The following is a 13744-nucleotide window of genomic DNA, read 5'->3' as shown; positions in this document are numbered from 1 at the left end:
TTATTTAACGTTTATTATTAAATTTATTAAATATTGGACATATGTATGTCATCGGTATGTTATGCCTAAGAATTATAGGCCCAATGTACAATAAAATCCCATGCAAAAAAAGGTAACGCTTTTTGCGTGCAAATACAGAATTAGAACGCTAGGTGGGTTAATTGGCCTGAAGCATGCAAGTCCTGCACTCATTCCTATTCTTGGGGCTGCTGTTGGCTCTTGGGACTTATGGTGGCAGCATTACCTTGCCGGGTAGGAAACCAATGTATTTATGTGGAGAATATATGTAGGAAGGTAGCTCAACAGTGAGGGGGCTTGAGAAGAGCTAACAGCAGTAATTGGTATTTTAATTCAGCAGAAGCAGCAGTGTCAGTCAACAACTAGTAGTTAGGCATATTTTTGATTTCTGGCAGGATCCGTGTTCTGCACTTGCCACACTTTTAAAGGATAAAACGTGTGGAAAAATGTTCATATATTCAAACAGGCTAAATTTGTGTGTGGTTTTTTTTTTTTTTTTTTGTTCCTGACATACACTTTAAGTTCTAATCTTTCAATATGCTTATGGGTTGCATAGGAGGTGAACGCTTTGGAATGTGAGATTCAACTGCTGAAAAATCTGCTGCACGAACGTATTGTACAATATTACGGCTGCTTAAGAGACTGCCAGGAGAGGACACTTTCAATATTCATGGAATATATGCCCGGGGTAAGAACTATCTATATATGTGTGTGTGTGTGTGTGTGTGTATATATGTGTGTGTGTGTGTGTGTGTGTGTGTGTGTGTATATATATATATATATATATATACACACACACACTATACTTAAAATAAACTATATTCTATTAAAAGGCTTTCCAAACTCTATATCCAGTTGATACACTTTACTATAAAAATGTCTTTTGCCATGCAGGGATCAATAAAGGACCAACTGAAGGCCTATGGAGCACTAACGGAATTTGTATCCCGGAAATACACCCGCCAGATTTTGGAGGGGGTGCACTATTTGCACAGTAATATGATTGTACATCGAGACATCAAAGGTTGGTCTAGATTGTTGTAATATGCTTTGCAATGCTTTGGTCTAGATTGTTGTAATATTTGTGCAAAAGTTGTTAGTTTTTGTGTCTGTGATATCACATTGGGATGTGAAACCTCCTAAACTAGGACAGGTAATTATATGGTCTCCATAAAATATGTGCATTTTCTGATTTTATTATTTTTTTTTACCTCCCAGGAGCAAACATTCTGCGAGACCCTTCAGGCAATGTAAAGTTGGGAGACTTCGGGGCCAGCAAACGTTTACAGACTATCTGCCTCTCTGGTACAGGTATGAAGTCCGTCACCGGCACCCCATACTGGATGAGTCCTGAAGTCATCAGTGGGGAAGGTTATGGGAGGAAAGCAGACATCTGGTAAGTAGCAAGTTTTGCCTGTAGAAATGTAATTACCCCTATTGATCTTTCAGGATGGAGAGCAACTGGAGACTAGTTAACCTCAATATAGCTGATACTTGTTTTGCCCCTGCCTACTGCAAACCAGTTTGGCTTTTTGAAGCACTTGAAAATACTCTTCCTCTATTTCTTCCAGAATGAAGGGGTTGAGCAGACAGTCCTGTCAGATGGTAGTGGGGAAAAAGGTCTTTATCCCTGTGTAAGCTTTAATGCACAACACAGGGTTTATCTCAGCGTTTTAGTACATGTGTGCATACATAATAGGTACACCTTATGATACAGGAGGGGAAGAGAGTCCTGACCTGATTTCAGACAGAATTTGACCATAAAGGTCTCTGCTTTTTGAATGCAGCAGCTTGTATTGATCTGTTAGATGCCACCTTCTCATGATCTGTTTTCATTAAAATTATTTCTATTTCGTTGCTGTAGAAAATTGAGACTTAAGACCCCTTTTTTGTATGTTTCTATTTGCTGAACCTTAACTGGCAACAATATTTTGTTCTCTCATTGCTTCCCTTCCCTCTTCCAGGAGTGTGGGCTGCACAGTCGTTGAAATGCTGACTGAGAAACCACCGTGGGCGGAGTTTGAAGCCATGGCCGCCATCTTTAAAATTGCCACCCAAACCACCAACCCACAGCTGCCGGTACATGTGTCTGACCATACACGGGACTTCATCAAAAGGATTTTTGTAGAGGCCAGATTAAGGCCGTCAGCTGAAGAACTGCTAAGGCACACGTTTGCTCAGTGTCACTAGTGACTAACCCTTGTTCAGCTCTTCCTTTCTGCTGCGTCCTTCCAAAGCCGATGGCACTTTACAATCCAACTGCAGACACGTGGTATTGACAAGAGAGATGACCGAGATTCTCTCGATTCTACTCCTCTTATTGGAGGGCTCCTTGGACTGGTCACAGTTGAGGCACAGACTTTTGATGTTCAAAATTTGAACATGTTTTTTCAAGGTACATCTGCGTTACTCCAACTAAAAAGCACTTTAGAACATTCTCATTCCGTGTCCTTTGGTAACGGGAACATTCCAGTACAGAGGACCTAAAACAAGTTGTGAAGGACATGTAGGCGCAGGTCGGCACAAGGCAGCTCTGTTATCTTTTTTTCTGTGTAGGTTATGTACCTGGTATAAGCACGGCTTGGGATTAACGTTGCTTTTTGTTTTGTTAATTATTTGTGTTTTCTTTAATGTCATTCTGTTTAGATTTGCTATTCATAATCTGGCCCATTGGGCTTAATCCATCAAGCAAAGAACAAAGTGCAGTAGGCCAACTATTCCTTCATTTTTTCGCAGATATGACTTGGTAATTGTATAACTTTTTAATATGGAGGAACTCTGAAAAAAATGTTTAGGTTTCTTTAAGTCCTACCATTGTACTCTGAGCTGTGAGTATAGTAATTATAGAAGCAGTTCACCTGAGAACCTGAACATTATTTCAAGGACTCCTCTATGTTAAAAAGGATGAGAAAAGACTGCTTTAAAACCAGCGTAAACTCACATTAGATCTGCTGTAACAGATGAGGTTGCAGAGTGGGGGCTGTAGAATTATAAGAACTTTCCTTAAACCTGCAAGTCTTAAGACCAGGAGCTTGTATGGTTTATCTTGTGACCCATTCTTTGTAATAGATGCAATCATGAGCATGAGTGTTTTACAGAGGATTAACACTCCAGTGCAGTACAACTGCATGCTCTGACTAGAAACCTGACCAAGATGTTATTTTCTTCCTCCACCCCACCTTCATAATCAGAACAGGTTTGCTTATGTGTTTGTATGTAAATCTAAAAAAAATAGTTTTTGACAAATTGAGAAGGATTAGTATGTTTATTATCAAGTGTTGTGGCTGTTTGTGCCCCTGTAGGAAAGATTTTTCATTGTTTGTTCAGATAACACATTGTCACCAGAACAAAAAACTGAAAAAGTAAAATTTTACATTTGTCACCTGGACAAGAGATTGGAGGATAACTTTCTTCATAGATCTGTTCTGGTGACATTAAAGTGGGGAATTGCCTATATTTAGTAGAACTGTTTTGCTTCCTGTTGGATCTCTGGGACACAAAGTAAATGTACATTTTCCCAACAGGACACCAATGGCAATCATTATAAACTTTTCCTACTCTATCTGAAACAAAAAAAGTTTTAGCTTTACATCTGTATATGGCACTCTACAAATGTCTTCTGTTTGTGGGACCTTTCTTAGCTGAAAGACCAGTAAACTCAGCATACAAGGGTGTCCTTAATATTTAAGAACATTCACAAATATTAGAAAGTTATCTTTACCTTGTTAAATTTAAGCTACTGATAATCACTGTTGCTCCAAGTGTAATCTTGTTTATGGCCATGCTATGCCAAGGAAAGGCTTCTGGCTTTTTACAGGGAACCCTACATTTAGGGATTATACCGTTCCATCCTGTTCTCCCTTTTTTTCTAACCATGCCCACCACCAAAGCATATCTGAAATTGTATATTTGTGAATGTTGTTGATGGAGCTGCTATTCGGAGCAGATGGTAATTTCGGATACGTTTTGCCTTTTTTGTATTTTAACCCAATGGAGAGGTTGGTTAGGAATTTTTACTCTGATATTCAATTCAGAATCGCAAATTTCCAATAGATTTGACTGTGACACAAGCATTATGTTAAATCAGCCGTTCTTTAATCCGTTCATTCAAAGATACTTTTATGATACGGAGACCTAGTAACATGTGTGTTCTAGGATAATTAACAATACCTGCGATCTGTGTGGACACATTGACGCTTGATGTTTTGTGAAATAAATATATAAACCTATTGGTAACTCCCCCTTCTCTAGTAACTCCTCCTCTCTAGCAATCTTCTAATGCTCGAAAAATCTAGAGCGCTATAACAAAAAAGCATATTCTCTTCTTTGGCAGCTGCCACTTATCTCTTTGCAATGTGGGCAAGTAGTTGACATCTGCACATATAATGCATGTCCACATCTTTCTCTGTTATAGCCCAATAGATCTAACAAATGTATCGGTGCAGCTAGAAAAGGAAGAGCTATCAATAAGTATTTGACGCAAAATCGTTTTTCGAAAAAATTTATTGTAGAAGCAAAAGCTTTTCAAACACTTTTTATGTGTCTATGTTCTTGCTTGGAGTGCGCTGTTTACTTGAAAGGAGTCAGCTGTGCAATTGTCAACTCCTGCCAAATGTCTCTGGTGACTTTACAAACCCAAACCAATGCATTCTGCTGGTACTTGACTGTTCACTTTTATGTCACAGAAGCGACTTTGGCTTTGCAAAGCTTTGAGAAATCTTCAATAATGCAAATTATTTCTACCCTTCAGTCCAGATTTGCAGACTTTCCCTATTTAAGTGAACGGCTGGGCTAAAAGCAGAGCAAGAGCCCTTCTGTTCTTTCTGTGCTATTAGAAAGAAGACCGTTACCTCTTTAGACACATGATCTGATATCCTAATAGTACAGGTTTGTTTCTGGTTGCTCATTGTATTGGCATTGGTTTTTATAGATCTAATACATTACAAATTCACAGTGTTTCTCTATAACTTGTGGCACAGTTGTTCACTGTTTGGTCTCAGGCTTATGATTTTGTCTTGACTAGAATATTTCCACTGTTGCTGATGTTCGATTTCCCAGCCCTGACAGCAGATTTGTCTTTGTTCCCCTTATTGACTGTAGACTGTGTGGCACACAAATAGAATGTGAATTGAATTCACGGTGTTGATTTGCTTGGTCAGTACTTGTATTTCAACCATATATTTAGGACATGATGCTAAAAAAGTTTTTTACTTGTGGATTTAAGTGTAGAAATACCGGTGGCATTGTTGGGGGTATGTTATTGCTTGGGATGGTACGCTGATAGACTGTGGCAAAGTGGCAGAACCCATTCACATCCTTTTTTGTTTTACTCTGCTTTTAAATAGAACTCTCACCAGCCTACACATATTTAAATATTCCCATAATCATATTAAGCAAGCAGAAGCTTTGACACAAGTCTTCTCAAACTGTGCAGTTAGTCAATATGGAGCAATTCATAAGAAATGCAGTAATGTTTTTTTTAATTCTTTTCCCATGAACCTGCTTTAAGTTTACATGAGATTCAAGCGCTGGCATGCTGCAAAGACACCAGTTGGAATGGGGAGCAAAACCATCTACCAGGTGAAAATATTGCTTTACGTTTTGAGAATAGATTGTTTTAAAGCCCATTTAGTACTTGTGAAGCTGCAGTCTAAGCCACCCTTTAGGTGATTCCCTTCTTTAGAGACCACCCACCTCCCCCTGTGGTAGGGTATACTATTTTACTTTCCATGTAGTGATCTTTTTGCAAAGTCATTAGGTCTTCAATCTTTACCCAGAAGTGGGTTGTACCCCAGATAAAGAGATCGGAGCTGACTTATAACTGCATGAATATACCATAAATGATGTGTACACCTACGAGTTGACACCCTGCAGTCACCATATCTTTTGTAGAGCGTCACCTGGAAGAACAAGGACACCTAAAGGGCAAAAAAGTAGTGCAGTTTCTGACAGGTATAAATTTAATTTGGAATTAGAATCTGGCATACTATACCAGACAATAAAAGAAACCCCCCCCATTTTTTACAGTACACTAATGCTGCCAGCAGCCATTATCTTTATTATTAGGGCAATATGATGATAGTAAAACCACTTACCCATTCCAGGTACTTATTTTCAAAAATGTTTATTTTATAGTATTTACCATGCAGCAAATCTGTTAGAGCAGAGTGAGAGCAGAGTGAAAAGTCTAGCCATAATTCCGCTTTAATGTTACTGAAATAGGACGTCAATAAATGTTTTACATGTTTCTTTTTAGTAATTTGTACCAAATATGTTAACTAACAGTTGAAGGTGTGGCTGACTACAATGGTTTACCATTTATAACTATGATCAACAGGACTATTACTGTTTTGTTTTCATTCCTGTTTAGGGTCTCTTGACACTTTTATTATGTGAGATGGCAAGCTTGTGTGCTATCCTTCTTGTTCAGGTGGTTCAGGTAGAACAGGGTTTTTCAGTCATGCCATTTTCCAAGTCAGCCATTTGTGATTTAGTCACAATTTATTTTTTTTTTCAGCTCCCTCAACTCAACATAAATGAGATTCTAACTCTACTCCTTTTGATCCAAATAAAGAAAGCATTTTAATTGGAGTTGGTATAATATCTCATTATATCATGCCTGCTGCATGTTTTGCAGAGCAAATACACCCTCTTTATACCACAATGCACTTACTTTTGGCCCTCTAGTATGCTTGTAGATCATTAATTCATGTATTGAGGGTTTCAATGAAATGTGTCTTATCATTTTGGTGCCTTGACTTTAACTTCTTGACTAAAAGCTTATTTTGTTAGTCTTTATCAGTTCTGGCAGTAGCTTCAAACAAAGCTTTTAGTTCAAATCCATGCCTTTGTGAAATGGGCTTATTATATTTGAGTGGAGTTCCTATTTTATTTGCTAGGTATATAGAAATATAGCCTCCATTTATATAGCTGTTATCCACTACTGAAGGACTACAGGTTGTTCATGCTTTCTGTAAGTTCAGCCCCCTAAATAACTTTTATTTTGTTTTTTTTTTTTTTATTTAAAGAACACCCCTTCCAGTGATGATTTCTTTGTTTTAATAACTCCGGTAGCCTCCCCTGTCACCAGACAACTGGGGGTTACCTCTGTGAATGTTTATTGTGACCTGGATGCATGCAGTCACGTCTGATGCTGAGTTTCTGTGTTCGCTCACGATCTGATGAAAATAATGCGTCTTTGTAGCTAGAGGTTTGTCTCAAAAAGCCATTGACCATCTTTGGTCTTCAGCCGTTTTTATAATAGTGCCTTCTAAACTCATCTTCCATGTGTGTGTCTACTGACATTGTGATTGCTGGTTTTTGTATGTGTATTTATATACCTGCACATATCTGTACGCGTGACTGAGGTGTGTGTTCAGGTGCATTGGTACGCTGATGTGCTGCACAAAAGTGCCAAATGTAGACTCATTTCTTTTGTACATTCTGGTTATTATAGAGGTTTATTATTGTATACTGTATGGTCTGGTACTGCAATCTGATTATAGTTCTTGAGTGCAAAAACAAAGCTTTCCGAGTCTATCCTGCTATAGAGGATAGATGCCTGCTGCAATTGTTTTGTATATTCTGCTTCATGTTGACGAGTTGAATGACTTTGAAAGTGTTTATTAGTATGAACCTAAGCAGCTTGGATCGATCGTGTTCTAGGCAGATCCCTCACAGACTAGCGACGGACTTCACCAAATGTTGGATCCTGTTTATATATCAGGCACTTTTTAACCATAAGCCAAAGATGTTTGTGTACTTCATGTAAATATGACTTGTTTATGTTCAGTCTGTTACTGTTTTTCACAAAAAGCCTTTGAAAATTGTTGTCGAAATCAACGTGTCCTTCAGGGTGCACGTTTTTTATGAACCAGCACGGATGTAAAAGCTGTAGACTGCCACCTCTATCATATTCCACTATACTACGATGGCTTATTATCCATGATAGAAAGTTATTGATTTTGTAAAGTCTGTCCCGGCTGTGTTTGCGAATTTATGGGCAGCTAAAATTTTGGTAGATACAGGGTGACTGCATGCTGCTCGAACATGCCAACAAGTGGGGAAAATTGCATAGTGTATGCCAAGCATTATAATCCTGGAGCCTTTGCACCCACCTCTTAAATCATTTTCTCCTTACCTGTACATTTACCACAGTGCACTGCAACCCAGGCTTCCATTATTTCACATGCGCCCTCTCAAAAGGAGACCTGGCTTCTATTCTTTGAGAGTTGGTTCCTTTATGCAAGCTTTTGTGCAGTAACTTTCTACTGGGTTTTTACTCAAGAGGGGATACAAGCCAGGAATGCTGTGGTTAATATATCTAGACAATGGCTTATCCCAGATTAGCAATATTATTTACATGATGAACACCTCTGGAGACTGTAGACTGTTCCTCATCAGCGGAAAGGCATCTTCCCTTCAGATAGTTTATTTGGCATTCTAGATTGGCGATGGGTGATTTTGGTTTAGCATAAAAGGCCCAAAGCAGACTCACCAATTCCAAGATGGAGGACTCGTTCACACTGACGGTTGTGCGGTTGTTGGGAAATTGGTTTTATAGTGTTTCACTGCTCAAAAACAAAAAAGCCACAAGATAACAAAAGCCATCTAATTTGCTGAAGCAGCGTTGTCATGTCTCATGGTTGGGTGCTCTTCAAGCACTTTAATGTCATGAATGTAAATCCTTTTCAAATTCCCGCTGAGTGGTCTGTAGGCATTTTGGAAACATTTGTGAGAAGTACAAATGGCTTGTTTGCATTTCCTGTTCCCCTCCAGTTCATGTGCAAGGCGACCACAATGCTAGAAAACCGCAATTGCATTTATGAGCCAAGGCAGACGCCAAGAAACGTTTGTCCTAGACCACCTATGAACACCGCGGTTTGCCAATCAGTTGTAATAGGGGGGCCTGGTAAATGGTGACTGTGACACAGCTTTCTGTGTGAACTTAAATAAGGTTTATCTGGTTTTGGTAGAGGAAGGTAGTTTTGCAAAATGTCTGAATCCTATGGTGCTTTCACTCATATTTATATATATATATATATATTTGGTAGAGGAAGGTAGTTTTGCAAAATGTCTGAATCCTATGGTGCTTTCACTCATATTTATATATATATATATATATATATATATATATATATAAAATCTATTATACTGCCCCAGGTCTTTGGCAGTTTGCACAGTTCCTGCTGTTCTTTGTACAATTTATGTCCTCACTAAAGATTTGTCAGTCTGGTAAATTGCATGTTTGTTGTTCGGTTGCTTTTACTGTACAGTTCGCTTTTTTGTTTTATATATATTTTAAAAAGCCATGTGTTCTTCTTTTCATAAATCTGATATCACACATAAACTTTTGTCTTTGCCCATCACCTATACGTACATAGACAAGTACATGAAGTCCGCCAGTGATCAGCCAGGGCTTAAGGAAAAGCTTGCACTTCTAGTATTTGTCAGGTTGTGAATTTAGATGGCAAATGAGCAAAAATATTAGGTTGCAATTATTACCAATACTGAGCAATCTAGTCAGGGGAACCTGCTGCGTTGACCTACATGAACTAGTTTTTTAAAAAAAATATTCCTCAGTGTAAATACTAAAAACCCTAAATTACCCCCTCAAGCTACTATTTAATAACGACGTGGTTTTCAGCAAACATCTGTAAATGTTGTTTACTTGACAGCAGCCCCTGTAAAATACCTCTTTTGCTGGACTACAAACATTTTACTTTTTACAGGGAAAAGATTCTGTAGTCCAATGGGGCTGACATAATTGTAGAAGCACCGTATTGTTGGCTCACTGCTGAAACTTTATTTTCTGGCAAATCAGTACTTGCAGCAGGTGGCAAGGAAAACATAGGAGTATATGTCAAACAGATGCAGTGAACTGAATTCTTTAGTTTTGCCTAGCTACTACTAGAAGGCAGAGAACAAAACTGTTTGACCCTGAATCATTCAAGTTGAGATAAGGGAAGGCAGCTTACCGTGAAAAAAAAAAACAAAAAACATACAGCCCATTTTCCTGTATCTTGGGTCGAGGCTTGGAATAGACGTAAGTGGTGGCTATGGAACTGTGCAGTATTCTCCCCAGCCCCTTTTAGCTGGGTGCACCACCCAGCATTTTTCATTAACTATGCCGCTGTTTTTCTGTGGTTACTGAGAAGTTGGGGTCACAATACAGAGGCCACCACCCGCCTAAAGCCTTTTCTCATGCAGTTTAAAAGGATTTCTGGAGAGAACACTGCTGTGATTTTAGCATTTTATTGAGTTTTCTTTTTTGAGCTCACATTTCAAAATGATGGCTTCAGAAAAAAAGTATTTTTATTTCTGCAGATACCTTTTATCTGTTATTCTAAACTATCTTGTACATGGCTATTAACTGTTTATTAGTCCTTTCCAGTGATATTCTGTGTGCGAACACGCCTATGGTTTGCTATTTTTCTAACTGCAGCATAAGATTATTTAAGAAACGCACAGCAATCCTTATCTGTAAACTGAACACAGGCTATATGAAGCAGTTTTATCTCTGATGTAGAGTTTCTTATTTTATAACTATTGCTTGATACAATCTTAAGGTGGTCATACAACAATTTGGGTTAGAACAAAACTTCTAACAAGCAATTCATCATTAATTTAAATTATCCTGCAAATTGTTCAAGAGCTCACAAATTTGATTCAATGTCAGATTTTAGGTTTGCAATTTTTATTCAGTTTATTCATTTTAGTCATTTAATTGTATGATCAACGGCGTCAATATGTATGTGACCACCTTTACATCTTCCAGGGCAAGTTCACAATTGTATTTATTGGGGAAAAAGTAATGCAAAGTGTACCTGGGGCAAACTGAGTTAGGCAGAATGGTAGTTGTAGCAGAGGGACTATGGAATGAGTTTCTATTTTTGTTTTCTACTGTCTGAGCGTCCTGTTCTTCATGGTGGTAAATGGTCACCCATTCCAATGTCACAATGCACAGCACAGGCTGAGAGGGGTGATAGGTTATGTTCAGATATGCAGCAAAAAATAAAACCCCACAGATTACTGCTCCTGGACACCTGCTATACACAGCTACCTCCAGGATTGCTTTCAGGCAAAAAACTCATTTGCAAGCACATGTACTGCCATTTATAAGCATGCTTTCTAGATTTTAAACACTTTTGTAACCCACTCGGCAAGGACTGCTGAGCAATCCCCTGGGTTTTTGTTTTTTTAAAGGCCTGCAGCAAAAGATCATAAAAGCCTGCACAAAAGCGTATGAGTTGTTTAATGCAAGTCTATATAGATGTGGTCGTACGGCCAGTCCAGAAGGTGAGCTTCTGAATTACCTCTTGTAAATGCCTAAAGCCTGAAAAAAACACCCATTTGTTTTCAATATAACTATTTTTTACAAAGCGATTTCAAGCAGTTGTAGGCGGTAAAAATATCCAGATCTGAACATAGCCTTACTGACTCTCTTTGAGGTGGGATTCAGCGATAGATATAACGATAAAAAATGTTATAGAGTCTGCAATTTTAGTATGGCTTCCTAAAGCACCCAAGGGCCACCTGGCAGGAAATAGACACTCATTCTTTTCTAAAATAACTAGTATAATTTTTTTTTCCCTTTAATACATTTGTTTATTAACCTGTTTTTTTTACTTTTTGTATAGAATGACTGCAAGTTGATCTTTTTACATTTTGTGGACACGTTCAAATATATTCCTATGTTGGTCCATCAAAACTGGTCATTTTAGGAAATGTATTGCCCATATTTCCCCCCCTTTATTCTGACAGGGAGACATTACCAGAAGAAATGAAGGTGCCGTTATTCTCGGAGACTAATTATAGGGAAATGTTCTAATTGGAGATTCATTAAGTGATACAGGGTCAGCTTCCTCCTCGGATGACATTGGAATTTTGGGTGGGCAGCAAGTCCACCCAAGTGATTTGTTAGAGATTACGATATTGTACAACACAACACTCAGTATTTTTCTGAACGACCAATCATAAATGATAACGATGGAAAAAAATAATTTATTACATTGATCTGTATTAGGATTGGTTCCCCAGCATCAGAGGTTATTGATGGAATTCCACCACAGTCTTTCGATATGGATTGTGGTATCTCTAGTTCATGATTTTTGTATTTTATTAGATTAGTCATATGAAATTAATTGACTTATCAAATCGTTGTGCTGGTGACCTGGATTGCCCATGCAGACTAAATTTATCAACTTGGAACCTGGTTGGTCTATTATGCAGTTCTACTTGTGATTGTATTGCCGGTCTTTGGGCACTCTCTATGTATATCTTACTGTACAGCATTTTTTTTATTACTCTGTAAACGTTTTGCACTTTTTAAATTTTATTTGAATTGATTCATTGATTGTAAAAAAAAAAAAAAAAAAAAAAAAAATTTAGAGCAGCTGCAAATGTGTGCGAATGGAAGCATATGTGCGACGTACTACTGTCTATGCTTGTGGAAACCTTGAGATGTTAATATACCGAGCTACTTCATCGCTTCTGGGTGTTCTTGTACCTATATAACGTACTGAAGTTTATAACCAGCCTTGCCGCCCCAATGGCCGCACTTTTTTTTTTTTTTCATTTGCCAGGCAGCCGCCATTGCGGCAGCAAGGGGACCTGTCATAGCGAAGAAACTTTAATCAACTTGAATACATATTATATAATGTGTCTAAGGCTGGATCCAACACTATTTTGTTATGTTTTATGATGAAAATGATGTTTTTGTTTTTTATAAAAACTTTATTTTATTTTTTTTCTTCCCCTGTTTCTTACTGAATGGTTGCACTTGATTGAACTGCTTGTCTGAAATAATATAGCAAAGTCATTTGACATGCAAGCGCCCTCATGTCCTGTTGTGTTTTATTAGCATTAAATAAATTGGATTTATCCCCCCTCAAAGTGTCAATTTGTGGTTGTGAATTTGAAAAAATGAAATATACAATCTGTCAATGTTTTTTCTGGCCAAATCTGCAAAAGTTCCCAGAAGCAGGAACTGTATACAGGGCAGAAAAGACGGTACAAAAACCCTCCGACCACTGACTCCTCTAATTTAAATATGCTGACGGATGATAATGTTCCGTGTTGACCAAATGGCATTTCATCACTGCCACACCTAAGCCATTGTAAAGCTATATGAAGACAAGGTCTGCTTTTGGGAACAAGAACTCCTGGTCAGGAAGCTGAAATTCAACCTTAATGACCAGTCTGTAATTGCCAGCATGCGTGCCAGTAAAGTTTATGCCTATATTTTAAAATAAAAACACAAATAAAATGTTTTGTTTTATTGGCTATAAACAGCTATACACCCAGGGCTGTGGAGTCAGCTATTGCTCTTCAACCCACCCACTGCCCTGCTTGTCACCTGTTCTGCAAGCTATTTGTGGTGATTGTAGCACATGGCAGCAACAGTTTAATGTTGCTACAATGCCAACAGACAAATCATTGTGGTGAGTTTACCTGTAGTATTGCTGAAATGATTATGGGGGGGGGGTGGTAAGGATGGAAGTAGTACACCACCTTTAGAATGCCTACAGTAATGCAATGCAAATATTTCAGTCAGGGGAATAAAGAAACTGGACATTGGAGTCCAAGATTATTCAAAAGGAACAAGCATAGGGTTGAGTTGGATTGTTTTTTTTTTTAGGAATAAGAGTATGTTGCTGCACATCATTGCTCTGAACCAACTGCCTGCTGGTGACAATGATATATCATGTCATCCAAGTGGCTTCTT

General features: G+C 38.2%; 2 protein-coding genes across 3 annotated transcripts in view; both read left to right on the top strand.

Moving 5' to 3' along the window:
• MAP3K2 (mitogen-activated protein kinase kinase kinase 2) overlaps nucleotides 1-12912 on the top strand; it is a 37020-nt gene extending 24108 nt beyond the window's left edge. The window contains exons 14-18 of one of the 2 annotated variants that reach the window (XR_011921690.1): nucleotides 575-706; nucleotides 913-1042; nucleotides 1237-1414; nucleotides 1983-8999; nucleotides 9078-12912. Coding sequence is in view for 1 of the 2 variants with exons in the window: in XM_072417957.1 (XP_072274058.1) it covers nucleotides 575-706; nucleotides 913-1042; nucleotides 1237-1414; nucleotides 1983-2208 (666 nt within the window). In the remaining variant the exon portion in view is untranslated. Of the gene's footprint in view, nucleotides 1-574; nucleotides 707-912; nucleotides 1043-1236; nucleotides 1415-1982; nucleotides 9000-9077 lie in introns of those variants that run through there. The other variant, XM_072417957.1, reaches the window with a different exon arrangement.
• The window catches only part of ERCC3 (ERCC excision repair 3, TFIIH core complex helicase subunit), a 31689-nt gene continuing 23406 nt past the window's right edge, over nucleotides 5462-13744 (top strand). Inside the window, exon 1 of the mRNA XM_072417956.1 lies at nucleotides 5462-5598. The gene's annotated coding sequence lies outside the window, so the exon portion shown is untranslated. The remainder of the gene's footprint in view (nucleotides 5599-13744) is intronic.

This window comes from Pyxicephalus adspersus, chromosome 7 (genome assembly GCF_032062135.1).
Source record: "Pyxicephalus adspersus chromosome 7, UCB_Pads_2.0, whole genome shotgun sequence".
Lineage (NCBI taxonomy): Eukaryota > Metazoa > Chordata > Amphibia > Anura > Pyxicephalidae > Pyxicephalus > Pyxicephalus adspersus.
This window is presented reverse-complemented; position numbering and strand designations above follow the sequence as displayed.